Raw genomic sequence first — 15,473 nt, 5'->3', positions numbered from 1 at the left:
ACAATACCAGATAATTATCTGAGTACACTGTCTACGATTCGGGTTGTTAAATTGATCGAGAGTTTACGTTGAAGAATTCAATTGAATGTTTATCTAGATTGAGTCAACACCCTTATTTCTTAACAAATATCCCGATTATGTGATCTATCTAATAATTGTATCAACCTGAGAATTATCTGGCAAGTCACACTATGCATCTTTTTACACTTTGACCTTATAACTAGAAAACTTGCTAAAAACTTATAAATAATATGAAACCGGTAAAAAAATGAATACAATTCCGTACAGATGTATCGTATATTTTATATAAACTTTTAAAAGGTAATTTCTCAGTAAAATCCTTGCTAATTTTGTGAACGTGGACATTACCATCTCGAATCAGGTCCCTGATAGTGAATATATTTCGATTTACAAATCGTCCCCGAACCCAGATATATATATGAATGTTATGGTCCTCGAACTTAATTATATATCAGCGAAGGTCTCTGAAATCAGATATATATCGCGCAAGAGACTAATAATTACCGACTGAGAAAACGTATCAATTTCAAATTTTCAAGCTTAGAACTAATCATTTCAAATTAAAAGTCATTCAATTATCCACTTCTAAACAATACTAGATAATTTCCTGAGTACACTGTTTGAGATTCGAGTGGTAAAATTTTACGAGAGTTTACGCGATGAAAAATTCAATTATAAGATTACCTAGATTGAGTAAACACACTCATTTTTTAACAAATATCCTAATTACACAATTTATCTGATAATTGTATCAATGTGAGAAATATCTGTTGAGCCCCAAGTAAGCATTTTTTAACCCTTAATCCTTATATCTCGAAAATTTGAAAAAAACAAAAACTATAAAACCGTTAAAAAGAACTAAAACAATTTCGTACATATCTATTGTTTATTTTGTATAAATTATTTAAATGGCAATTTCTCAGAAAAAAAGTTACTAATTTTGTGCACTTTTGTGATAGGGAATATACATCAATTTACGAATCGTCCCCGAACCTAGATATATATAAATGTATTGGTCCTCGAACTCAACTATTTATCAGCGGAGGTCTCTGACATCAGATATATATCGCTCAACTAACTAATAATTACCGACTGAAAAAACGTGGAAATTTCAAATTCTCAAGCTTAGAACTAATCATTTCAAATTGAAAGTCATTCAATCATCCACTTCTAAACATTACTAGATAATTTCCTGAGTACACTATTTATAATTCGATTGGTAAAATTTTACAAGAGTTTACGTTTACGGATTTGATTATATGTTTACCTAGATTGAGTGAAAAAACACATTTTTCAACGAATATCCCGATTACGTGATCTACCTGATAATTGTATCAATGTGAGAATTATCTGTCGAGCCCAAGTATGCATCTTTTACACTCAGACCTCATATCGAGAAAAACTTGTCCCAGAACCTAGATAAATATGAATGCATTGGTCCTCGAACTTAATTATATATCAGCGGAGGTCTTTAAAATTAGATATATATTGCTCATTATTCTACTAACTTTCGACCAAGAATATGAGAAAATTTCGAGCATTATGCTCAGAACTAATCATTTCAACTTAAAACTTTTAAGTTAAAAGTTATTTAATAATCCTTCATTAATTAATTAGTGAATCTTTTTCAAAAATCATATCTATTTGACTGTATAGGATCTCAATCTGAGGCATGTATACGTAAGGTCTTTCAAATTATATATTTATGTCTCTTATACGCCCTTATTCCTGAATAAATATGAGCATAAAATCGAAACGATTTTTATCTGAAGCTTTAATCATAAATTATACGGATTGAAATTTCCGAATTTAACAATTTCATACATCATACGTATTGCAATAAATGCACTCTGTACATAATTCGGATTCAAATATTTTTTTCATTGCGTAGAGATATTACTTTAATAGTACAAAGTTTTTCAATCAGTTATTATGAATGTCTAAGGATAACCTAAATAAAAACAAAGTCATTTCTATAGAGACTTTAATTCATTAGATTTGAATAATTTTTTTCGAAATGTCCTCAAAATTAGAAATATATAGTAGAAGGTCCTCAGAACCAGAAATATATAGTGAAAGGTTCCCATAATCAGAGATATATATAAAAGTTGCAATATCTAAATAAATATTTTAATAATTAGAATTTAATTAGGAATATACACATCAGAACATTAATTAGAATCTATGTATACATAAATCTCGTCCGCCATCTTGAAGTCCCCAAAGCCCGTATTAAACATATATATATATATATATATATATATATATATATATATATATATATATATATATATATATATATATATATATATTTCTTCTGTGTTCAATTAAGTCCACGGGGAAATGTTCATTTAATAGATTTTTTATTTCTAAATTGTTGTTGACCTTGAGTACCCACAGGCACTTTTCATATAATTGCCATTTAATAAATAAAAGCTATCTTCTGTACATTCTAATATATGTCTATTCATTTAAATAATTGATAATTAAACTATAATATTTTATAATGACGAGTTGGGCAGCTGTACCGTTTGTTGAAGTTTTAAATAGAGTGGTAAATTTTGAAATTTGTTCTGATAATGGTAAAATCAAATCAAGACGTGATCCGGTTTGGTCAGATATTTGTAAAATTTGGAAGTTAGCTTCTGGAAAATACTTGAAAACTCCAATTGCTTTATATATTGAGATCACACAAAACCGCAATAATATTTTTGAGCGATATCTAAAGGAGCGTGGTTTAAATTTTTCAAAGACTGATCATAAGAAAGATATTTTTCATGTACAAAATGAATCGGTTGAAAGTATGGAAACTCAAGAAAAGTATATAAGTTTTAATATAACTTTTACTAAAGAAGAATGGTTAAAAATTAAACCAATCGAGAAAATCGATTGCAATAATAAAAATATTTGGCATTAAAAAACGGTTGGACATCTATCGTTACAAAATTAATATATATTTCAAAAATTACCTTGCGCATTTAAATTTTCTCAACAATCAGTTCTCCACCTAGAAAATAAAAATAACATTGATAAATTTATACTTAAAATTTCTGGTTCATGCACTGAAAAATTATGTCATGCGGCTATTCTTGGAGAGTGTATTTTTAATTTCAGTGACGATGAAAATGTGTCCATGCTAATACATACAACCAATACTTTAAAAATTCCCCATTCTAAAAAACTGCGTATTGCTGGAGAACAAAGGCGTCAATTTGCAAAAGATTTAGAACTGCAAAAAGGAAACCAGTACAAAAGAAAGCTCATAGAAACATATCAAAAGTATGGCGAACAAGCAGCACCAATAATTCCAAATGCACCTGTTCTTAATCAGATACGTCATGAAGGGAAGAAAATCCGACTTGGTATCCAAGGAAGCTTATTTGATTCGTTAAAACATTTGAAACATAATAATTCAGAATTTGTTAATATTATTAAACAAGTGGGATACGATAAATTTTTCATTATGTACTGGACTCCGCAGCAAATTGATTTATATAATGATCTAATTAAACTTAACCCGATAGTTTCCTTAGATGCCACTGGAAGTGTCGTTCGAAAAATACCATTTGCTGAAGATAGTCATCAGAGTCCAATATTTTTATATCGAATTGTTACATATATTAACAATTTAATCATCCCGATTTGTCAGATGTTATCAGAGAGACATGACACAAAAATCCTGACATTTTGGCTTCTCGAGTGGATTTCATCAAAAATTCGAATACCTCTGGATGTAGTAACGGATATGTCTGCAGCTCTACAAAATGCGATATGTTTAGCTTTTTGTAACCTGAGTTATAAACAATATTTATCTAACTCTTTCAAGTTTTTAATTAAGAAAACTGAAACTTTGCCACAATTATATTTAAGGATTGATATAGCCCATTTGATTCACAACGTATCAATGGACAAATGTTTTTCATCAACAAAATTTATAGTTAAAGATTTTTATCTGAGAGCTATCGGCTTAATGAGCACATTCGAAAATTTTTCAGATATTGAAAGACTAATGAAAACTTTATTGAACATCTGTCAAAATGAATATGGGTGCAAAAACGATATTCAATGGATATATTGAAAAAGTTGGAAACTTTTAGTTTTGACGATACAGCTATTGATTATAAAACCATTAAAAACAGTAGTAGTTGTGAGAAAGAAAAGTCCTGCGATACCCACTTATTTTGCCATGATGAAGATCTAGAAGACGATGATTCTGAGGCTTCAAGTTCAACTGATGATTCTCAATTATCAAATTATATTGATAAAATTGTAAAAAACTCTCAGAGCAATATCGATTCTGATAATTCTGTAAGGTTTGACGATTTTAATCCTTATTATTTAGTAGCAATATTAAAAAAACTAATTAAATTATTCAAGCAATTTCCGGCTTGGACAAACGTAATGCGAAAACATTATGAATCAAAAAATCATATTGCCACTTCGTCCCGTTCTGAGAACTATTTTAAATACATCAAAAATAATGTTTTAGAAGGTCACCAGCCTACTCGCGCAGATATGTTTTTAGTCGAACATGTCAAAACAATTTCTACAAGAATGATCGAAGGAAGAGCTGCGTATGAGAAACAACAGATGATTCAAAAGTATCAAATAATACAAAAAAGTGACAGACAACAACATGCTAAACTGTGAAGAAAATTGGAGGAATAAAAATAAACTTCATGAAACTCTTGAATTAAATATCACCGAGGATACATTTTCGGAAATTTCTCTGAATACTATAGAGGAGAAATTAAAACAGTTTAAAAATAATGCTGAAGAAAGAGAAATGTTACATGAATCCGAATCATCTAAAGAAATTATTTTACCAAATGTAAGTATGTCATCAGATTTGGAACCAAAGTCTACTGTTGTTGTTATTGATTCTTCCGTTGATGAGTGTAGTGAAGATGCTTTAAAATTATCAACAAATATTAATTTGAGTTTCAGTAAAGAAATTAGTACCAAAGTTAATAATAGTTTAAATTGGTTTGAACAAAATTTCATTCTACCCCAGTATCATTGTCAAATTTTTCATATGAACAGAAAGAAGAAAGTAGTTATTCAATAGTACTCAATGAGCAACCAATCCCATTTAAAATTTGTGAAACTAAAATACCGCTAAAACGGAAATATATCTCAAACAGTGATTCATATAAGCCAGTTAAGAGAGGAAAATATGTTAATCCTTTACCAGGAGCAACATTAATCCACCAAAATGCAGTTTCCATGAAGTCTAAAATTACTAAAACAAGAAAAATGATTGAAAATGGTAGCAGATGTGCACCTCAAAAAGTTGGTAATGTAAAATTATCCCTTAAAAATACTTGTTCATTTGATAGTATAGTAGAAATTTTGTCTTTTGCCTATTTAAATTTCAAAAGTTTTCAAAATTTTATTGACAATCAAAAAATCATTCGCAATTTATAAAAATCCTACAGTTATGCGCGCAGGTTGGTGCTACTCCAGACTTTTACAGTAAAAGATTTAATCTATTAAGAAGAATATTCCATGCAGAACAATATGTTATTAACTGTGTATGTGATGTCAATGAACTAATTCCAAATTTGCTGAGAAATTATGAATCTATCACTGAACGGCGAGATTGTGTAAAATGTGCATCTTCTGAAACAAAAAAATTATCAACATTAAACGCTAATGCTAAATTAGTATGGGATAATGGTTTTGATTATTTAGAGGAAAGTGTTTTGAATGATATCGAAAAAGAAACATTTTATTGTAAAAAGTGTAAAAAAATTGTGACCGGTCATAAACTGGAAATTGATTCGTATTTATTGTTAAATTTAGATCATTTTTATGAAGCACAATGTTCATCAGGAGAAAAGTTATTAAATACTAATTTACGGGAAATTCCTATAACATTTAATATTCAAAATAAAAAATATTTGCTGACTGGAGTTATTGAATATGAACCATCGGCAATACCGAAAGGCATCGGACATTTTGTGGCTTTTACGCGTACAATTCAAAACAAATGGACTAAGTTTAATGACTTGCAAGATACTCCACATATTTTACGTACTAAACTACCGAATGTTAGAATTTCCACATTATTATACGTCTTATTGTAAAATTTTATGAATGGTATTATTAATTAATAAAACTAATTGAACTCAAAACAATAAATTGGTATTTATATTCAACAATAATCTATTCAAAATTGATAAAACTTATATACATCATTACAATTTGTACGATTATGTAATTAAAGACGATAATTTTTTTTAATGAATATTTTGAAACGCAGAGGTAGCTTCGATAATGACTTTTATGATTGATAAATGATATAATGTACAAATTAACTTTTAATCCGGTTAATTTATTTAAATAGTTTTAATCTATGCTTACCAGTAGTCCTCTCCCTCGCGGTTTTAGAATCACAGTAAAAGCACAGTGAAAACTCCGTGTAAGTTGTGTGAATTTACTGTGCTTACACTGTGCATTTGTTCCATTTGTACACGGTGATTTCACTGTGAAAACATTATGATTTCACTGTGAATTAAATGTGAAATCATAATGTTTTCACAATGAATTCACAGTGAAATCACCGTGTTTTCACAATAGAATCACAGTATCTACACAATGAATTCACTGTGATTTCACAGATAATATACAGAGAATTCACGATATTAACACAGCAGATTTTGGTGAACTTACAGTGTATTCATGGTGGTTGCACGCAAATTTCACAGTGAATACTCTTGTAACAGCATTAATATGATTTTTGTGGTATGCCTACTAAATTTTTCTACTCAAAAATTAATAATATGAAATACCATAGATGTTAAAAAAAAAAATTTTTTTACTTTTAAATACCTTAATTCATACATATCATTTAAACATATAATTTATACTTATTTTAATACTATAGCACGAATAATAATCTGTACATCTTAACAATAATTAATATTAAACTATCAGTATTCATAATTATAATAATATTAGTAGAATCAATGTAATTATCAACTATCACAGCACGACAGTTTGCACTTTATATCAGTTGTAACCATTGCGTTATACTCTTAAGGTAATAGTTGCGTGATAGGCATTTCAACAGAAAATTATGAAATTTTTTTTATTGAAAGATATATATTAATAATTCACTACCAAAATTTCAGATCAATTTACCGCACCGTTTTTAAGTAATTAATTTTCGAAATATCATCTTTTAAACGTAAAGGTATAGAAATATGGTAAAGTTAGTATGAAATCTTTGGCCCACTCGAGTGTTACGGAAGATTTCATACTAACTTTACCATCTCTCCATACCTCTACGTGTAAAAGATGCAATTTCGAAAATTAATTACTTAAAACGGCGCGGTAAATTGATCTGAAATTTTGGTAGTGAATTATTAATATATTTATCTGTCAATAAAAAACAATTCATGATTTTCTGTTGAAATGCTTATAACGCAACAACCACCTTAACTTAAAATGAAGTTAATTAACTACATTTTCTTGGTTTTGTTTTATTTTTCTTCTGCATGCGCGAAAAGCCATGCTCAACCAATTTTTTAAATGTATGTTAATGTCATCGTTAGAGCCTTGGCCATAGTGAATTTCACGACGTCTTTGAAGGTATAAACAAATTTCTATTAACAGAAAAAGAAAATTTAAATTAAAATTAGGTCTTATAATTGAGAACAATAGGCAGCATTTCTTTAAATTTGCTATCTAATTTTTCGTTGTACATTATTATTTTTAAAAATCTTGTAACTCTCTTTGAAATTTTAGTTTATGTTCAAAAATGTTAATTGAATATTGAAAAATGAGATTTTATAGCATCAGAAAATAACATGAGATAAATTTTAATTTTTCACAATGGATCAGAATTTTTTAACTTTCCGCTGAGAAAGTAGAAAATTTTTTAAAATCGGGAAGTTATTGTTTCTACCCAGTTTTTCGAAAATCGAGTTTTCATCGGATCTCGATGTTTCAAGGTCGTCGGAAGCTTCCCTGACAACTCCCGCAATGGTGTGTGTGTGTGTGTGTGTGTGTGTGTGTGTGTGTGTGTGTGTGTGTGTGTGTGTGTGTGTGTGATCCTCTTATAACTTTTGAATGACTTTACCGATTTCATCGCGGATGGTGCCATTCGAAAGGGCTCAACTAAACTTATAATTCACTTTGGACCGATTCAAACCGGTAGATTTTAAAAAATTTCTAAAAAAATAAAAAAAAAATTTTTTCTGAAATTTAATTTTGTTTGCAATAACTTTTAAACGCCTTTACCGATCGATTCCAAAAACTAATCAGCTATTAATATTAAATAAACACGTCGATCGCCACCAGCCCCGTCAAAATCGGTTGATCTGTTCGTGAGTTTTCATTGTCGAAAGAAAACTGAAAAGTTTTATTTTGAAATTACTTTGAAATTTCCCGTTTGATCAATTTAATCTTAAACATTTTTATGAGGCCTAAAAAACTACGTTGAATGCAGTCAACCGCGTGGAAATCGGCTCATTCATTCAGAAATAGTTAGAGTTGAAAAATTTAAATAATGGTGTTATATTAAATATCTATCGGATTTTTGAGCTCGAACAGCTCAAAATCTCATAGCTGCAATTTTAGGTGCTTGGAGATAGAATTCGCGGAAAGTTGCCGGGATAACCATTTAGACTAAACCGTGTTCTTAATTTTTTTAAACTCCTTCAACTTTTTAAACATTACTTATATGTAGAATTCTTAACAACATACTTTTTAATTTTTGCCGATCTTCAGGGGTTGTAATCGTTTGTACTTCTACATTATCTTGTCGAGTCAGATACATATTTTTCATTACATTCGGCGGCCACATTTCTCTCATTACAAGATTAGCACGTCGTCTCATTGTCTTTTGCATGAGAATATCTGACATATTGTCTGCATCAATTTTTAAACCTTCAATGACGACAAACTAGATAAAAAAAAAAAAACAGGTTTATTATGAAAATTCGAGTATCATTTATGAAATGTGTACATTAGTGTGGCCCAAAAAAACCGAAATTTCTTTTTTTTAGTCTTCAGTTAAATAGTGGTAGTTTTTGATGTTTTAAGAGCCCTCTCCATAGGAGAGCTCAAAAAAAAATTTTGAAGAGGTCGCTCCAAATTTTTTTTAATTTCAAAAATCATGAAAAATAAATTTTTTTTTCCTCGTTACGGTATAATTTTACAGACCAAAAAAAATAAGTTTCCGAAAGTTTCAGTTCAAATTTTCAATTAAGGAAGCTCGCTCATAATTTTTTTTTCTTTAATTAATTATTACTTAGAGTCGGTTCTAACCGCTGTGGTCATATCGTCGACTTTAACTGTTGGTAGTGGTACGTTGAGATATTTATGGTTTATGAAAATCTTAACCTACGTGGCAAGCGTCAAATCTCAACCAAGCTGGTTTCTAAGATCAGCTTGGGATTCGAACCCACGTCAGGCAATTGATTAAATAAAATTATTAAATTAAAAAAAAAAATTGTTTTCTATATTATGCTTGATTTTTAGTTCATCTCGTAATATATTTTTGTCGATTATTGTACTAAATAAAAAAAAACTGCATGGAATTTTAATTTGAATAACAAAAGGTCGTTCGCAAAAATTTTAACTAATGCACTAATAAATTGAAAAAAAATTACGAACGACCTTTCAAAATTTAAATTTGAAACTGGAATGTTCAGAAACTTATTTATTTAGTCAATAAAATTATACCGTAACGAAAAAAAAATTATAAAAAAATAATTTGTTTTTAAACAATTTTTGAAATTTTAAAAAATTTGGAGCGACCTCTTCAAAATTTTTTTTGCTGTGTTTTAGAGAGAGCTCTTAAAATATCAAAAACTAACATTTTTTCACTCGAGAGTAAAAAAAAAATAGTCGTTTTTTTGGTCCACCTCAATGTACATCACAGTAAGTAATATACAGGTGTACACATACGAAAAAGGTATTCAAGAACAATCCCCGATGAAAAATATTAAATGAAAAAAATTGAAAAAATTTAATTCTGAGACGAAAAGTCCTTAGCCATTTTTTAATCAGATGCACAGATAGTTAATTATTAATTAAAATAATAATTTTGCTATCAATAAATAAGAGAGAGAAATGAGAGAGAGAGAGAGAGAGAGTACCTGTGTCTAGTTAAGTGCGTTCCAAACGAAGACGCTTGCACGTGTGAATGTGTAAGTAAATGTGTGTGACTACGTTAGCTAAAGTAGCTAGTTAGAGTTATGCAGTTAGTTGTGTCGTTGTTTGTCACATACTTTACTAGACACTTGCGCTTATTTTTTTTTTCTATCATACGATCGCAGTCAATTTTTTCTACTAAAATTCATAGAGCATGGATGAAAATAATTAAAGCAACTAAATTCAACCACCACACACAGTGTTCACACACTTTATTAGTCGAGTGTAAAAAATTATCATCGCGAGCCTATTCAATACTTACATGATTAATTAGACGAAATAGAGCTGCTTAGCAATCGTAGAGGAATAAAAAGTTTAATTTATTTTATTTTTTTTTTTATCAAATGTGAAATAAAAAATTAGATTTAAAAAATACTTAGCCCTGAGTTTTTTTAACAGAAAATAATTCATCACCCATTGCAAAAAGGTCGATCAAATTAAATATTGATGTAATTTTTTCGTCCATTAGAAAAAAACAACAGACTGAAAGAGGCCGATTTTTACCCAAGACAATTAATTATTCATTGAAATGATTAATTGCAGATTGATAAATACAATAGTTACAAGATTATTGATAAACGAACAATAGAAAAAATTTTTTTATTAAAATCTTATATTTTGCTATTTCAATTAAAAGAAATGTCTAATAGTAAAAATGTAATTGCTATTCATCTGGTACTCAAGCACATAAATTATTTATTTCAAGAGCTAATGTCATTGATTTGGGATTTGAACATTATTAAACTTATAAACTTTTTTTTTTTTGTAATATTAAATATTGACTAAGGGACATTGAGTTATGTATGATTATTATATTTTTTTTTTGAGTTATTATATTTTACCGTAAAAGTAGTTCATGAGGCGAGATTATTTAAGCGTCGCAGCAACTAACCGGTACTGGTGCTACAACTTCAGGCTCAAAAGCACCATCCACTGCAATGATGTCAATCTTGACTTTCATAGACTATTTATCTGTTGAATATTCGTCACCACAATTTTGCTTAGCCTCTTCGTTGATGCTATTTCTGTGCTTCGTTTTCGTAGTCTTAACTTGTTCAGCGATTGCGACAACTGTTTCTGTTATTGAGTTATTTTTTCAGATTTAAAGTCGCCAATTTAGTTTGATTTCTTCGACAGCAGATTATTCTTCAACTTGTTTAGTCTTAGTCTTAATAGCGGGAGCTGATTATTTAACTTCTTCAAATATCTTTTCAGCTTTAAAAATTTCTTCAGTTTTAAGTATTGTTCATGTAGATTTATCCTTTACTAATGTAGTCTCAAATTTTTTATCAGCTTCAGTCTCTATTTTAGTTTCAGCAATAAGTGCATAGATGTTTTGAATACGAAAATAAAAATTATTTTTTAAATAAATCTTTTGAATTATTGTATTTCTAGTAATACTTACGTTATTTGTAGAAATGACAAATTGTGAAAGTTAACTTATGAGTGTAATTTACTCATACATTTACCATCCGGTATAATTTATTTGGTGCACTTATTGTAAGTCCAGACCGAGGGTTAGCCTATATGAAGTAAATAATAATATTAATGTTAAAATGTAAGACATAAATTTAATTAATTACCTCATTTAAAACAAAACTTAATTTTTTTTTTGGCCATTAAAAAAAGAACTGAAAAAAAAATTAATTCTTATACATTCATTTTACTAATATAAATAGTAATATACAAAATATTTACCTATTTTGTTTATACATTGTAAACAATTAAATTTATTTTTCTTGCTATCCTGTTAGGTTATTACCGAAAAAATCACTTCATATATATCCTCTTCAATTATACCAACTTAACTTTGTATTTTTTCTTTCTCTCAGTGCGCCTGCGCCTTACATTTGTTGGTGCGCATGCGTATAATATATCTTGCTGTGACGTCACCATGTCGTAATTATTACAAGCATAAAAATTATGTTTCATTAATTAACGATAATTTAAAGAAAATAAATAAGATAAAGCACAAAATTCAAATGAACAAAAAGTGAGCAATTTATTGAAAACAAAAAATAATCGAAAGTTCCATTGGTTCACGTACTAAAGGCAAAACAATATTTTGTATTTATAATAATTAATAATAAATTAATTAATTAATTTACAGGGTGAGCAATTTTTGATATGAATTGAGCAATTAATGAACAATTAGGAGCATTTATTTATTTTATTCTGTCTTTGTGACTCTATGCCAACTTTTTTGTGGTGTCGACATTCACGTTATGACGTGTTATAACTCCGTCTAGTTGCGAATTGTTTTATTGACTCTAGCGTTACCTACCGTTGTTCTTTCGCCCGGGAGTATTAAAATACTCGGTTCCAGTGCGGGAAAAGGAAATTTGAATTTAAATTAATTATATTGAACGACTTGTGATTTGTTTATTAAATCATGTGAAATGTACTTATTTCATTTATTGACTAAACATTTAAATATAAGATTATGAAGAGAATTACAGAGGGTAGATTAAACAGTTCTGGGCTCTCAAGGAGAAGTGAGTTACAAAAATGTCGGCTCGAAACCTCCGACCTCGCGTCTCCACTCCCACTTTACACATATATACTCAGACTATTACAATTCATACTTCGCTTGACGCTTACACTAATACATACAACTAAACTTATCTCGAAATACACTTATACTTATTGCTTTTACACTTATATCTACAATATAAGAAACTGAAAATATATATCTATATATATATATGTATATATTAGGGTAGGGGTTGTCTTATTACACTAAGTTTCTTATATACTTTAAGTTTCTATTTTATTAATTAACTTAGATTACTATCATCATATCTACTTTAAATATCGTTAATATCAACATTGATTATTATTATTGTTACTACAATTATTCGTATATTTGTATTTTGTTATTACTATTATTGTTAACATTATAATACTATTATACTAACTTATTATTATTTCTTATATTATTATTATTATTTTGTTATTAAATGCTCAGGGGGGTTATCCCCGGAGTCCGATTCTCCGAGGGCCCAGCCTGAGCTCCATCCGTTACTGCTGGACCACTCCGCACAACAAGGCGGTTAGTGATCACAGCAGGCCAAAGTCATTTCCCTTAAGAGACGGAGAGAACCAAGTAAAACAGCCTTCTGCATCCTAACTGCCAAGAACTCAGCTTTTGATGAGCAAGCTGGAACTTTGGCAAGTGAGGATACAAAAGACTGTTTCATCCCTCCTAGGACGCCAACAATCAGGACGACAAGCTTGACACGGTAACCTGGGTAAAGTTTGCCAATTTCAAACAGGAGATCCTGATATATTTGTCTTTTGTGCTCTTCTTTGGCTGAGATGTTGTATTCAGCCGGGGCCGAGAACTCAATGACATAAATGTCACGAGTGGCCTTGTCGAAGAGCACAATATCAGGTTTGTTGTGATCTATCCGCCGGGTTGTTGCAAATGGCATGTTCCAATAAATTTTGCAACTGTCATTCTCAACAACCTGGGGAATATCTCCTGGCAAATAAGGCAGCACTGGTGTCACGTCAATACCGTAGCAATGACGAAGATAGTAGTACAGTACTCTCAGGGCAGCATTGTGACGCTGGATATATGCACCTCTCGCCAGCACTGGACATGCCGACAAAAGGTGCATAAGCGTCTCCGGATGTTGTCTACACCTCCTACAGGACGTGTCCGGAAGCTGCACCTGGAGCACCTTGCTACGGTACTCAAGAGTGTTAATGACACCATCTTGGCAGGCAAATATGAACCCTTCAGTCTCGGACATCAGGCCCGCTGACTTTAAGAAGGAAAACGTCAGCTGGATGGACAAGCCATGATCACGCACGTGTTTAAAGAACACGCTGTGCATGGACTTGTCCATCAGTTCGCCAAGGAGTAGTTTTTCCTCGGCGTTCCTGATGACGCTCTTAAATTCCTCCTTTCGGAGTTCCATAAGAGCGTTTATTTCTCCAAGACCAAGGGTTCTTGCCGCATATATTGCTGCCTTATACAAGAATGACCCCTTATGCGCATTTTCATATTATATTATTATTATATTATTATTATTATTATTATTATTATTATTATTATTATTATTATTATTATTATTATTATTATTATTATTATTATTATTATTATTATTAAGTTAATTTTAATACTATCATTTACTTATCAACAGTGATATTATTATAATAACATAATTATTCATTAATTAATTTCTATTGTTGCGGCTGTGGTCCGACTTGTGCATGGTGTATGGCATTTGCCCTGCTCCTCACCCCTTTCTCTCAGGCTCTTGGAACAGTGACACGGGGAAACCACAGAGAAAACCCATGTCGATACATATATATATATATATAAAAATGAATCTATTATAAAAATATATTACTTATTATAGAAATACAATTCCCAATTTACGATGAATATTTAAAAGTTATTTTAGTATTTCCTTAATTATTCATGTAACAACCGTGCTATTGTTATTTGAATTTTATAATTTTAAATTTTCTTATTTTGTATTTATATTTTATTGCTTTTGGGAAATGTTATTGTAGGATATCTACATGGATAAGGGAACCCTTGAAAGGTTCAACATGTTTTCCTTTTATATGTTTCCACAAAGGTATAATTGTTAGGCGACACGTGTAGGTCATATTCAAGTGTATATTTTTTTATTTTGAAGAGGTTACAAGGATTTATTTATTTATTGCTTACTCCAAAAGAGTGTTACCTAAAATTTATGAGCCATAAAGATTCCTTTTTGGACGTTCGATTTAACCGGATGTTTTATTTATTATTAACAAATATATATATATATATATATATATATATATATATATATATATATATATTATCGGACAATTTAAATTCGCGCCTCCTGATTGCAGCGTCATCTTACGGATTCCGCTGATGACATTACACATTATATATAAACCAAAGAGTATAAGATAGAGGGGAAGGTCGCGTATACTGTTACGAATGCCATCTGATGTTTGTGTCCAAGTACTAAAGTACTGTCATGGCGGTTTAAAGTAATGCGTCATACTGGTAATACCAAAGTTGCTTGTAACGGCTAACAGCACTTGATTTTTATCTTAATATAAAATTTTTTTTAAACTAATTAAAAAAACATGGTTCGGTGTAATGTGAAAAGATGTCTAAGAAGACCAGAAAAAGATAAAGACCATTCTTTTTTTTTATGGCCAAAGGAAGAACGAATGTAAGTAATATAGGCATTAAATTTATAGCGTCTCAAAAGTAAGTTATTGATTATCGATCAACTTTTCTTGCTTGTAAATATTTATATCCTGTAAAC

At 29.8% G+C, this 15,473-nt stretch overlaps 1 protein-coding gene across 2 annotated transcripts in view; it reads right to left on the bottom strand.

The window, feature by feature from the left end:
• LOC141532357 (uncharacterized) overlaps window positions 1-15,473 on the bottom strand; it is a 29,553-nt gene that overhangs the window by 5,478 nt on the left and 8,602 nt on the right. The window contains exons 2-3 of one of the 2 annotated variants that reach the window (XM_074250670.1): window positions 8,734-8,932; window positions 6,931-7,631 (exon numbers count right to left, since the gene is read on the bottom strand). The exons of the other annotated variant lie outside the window; for it this stretch is intronic. Coding sequence (XP_074106771.1) covers window positions 8,919-8,932 — 14 coding nt within the window. The 3' untranslated portion in view covers window positions 6,931-7,631; window positions 8,734-8,918. Of the gene's footprint in view, window positions 1-6,930; window positions 7,632-8,733; window positions 8,933-15,473 lie in introns of those variants that run through there. 2 annotated transcript variants of the gene reach the window in all.

This window comes from Cotesia typhae, unplaced genomic scaffold (genome assembly GCF_013202065.1).
Source record: "Cotesia typhae breed Kobodo isofemale line unplaced genomic scaffold, CoteBio_Ctyphae contig_59, whole genome shotgun sequence".
NCBI classification, from domain to species: Eukaryota; Metazoa; Arthropoda; class Insecta; order Hymenoptera; family Braconidae; genus Cotesia; species Cotesia typhae.
The sequence above is the reverse complement of the archived record's forward strand: the minus strand, read 5'-3'. Positions and strand labels throughout refer to the sequence as shown.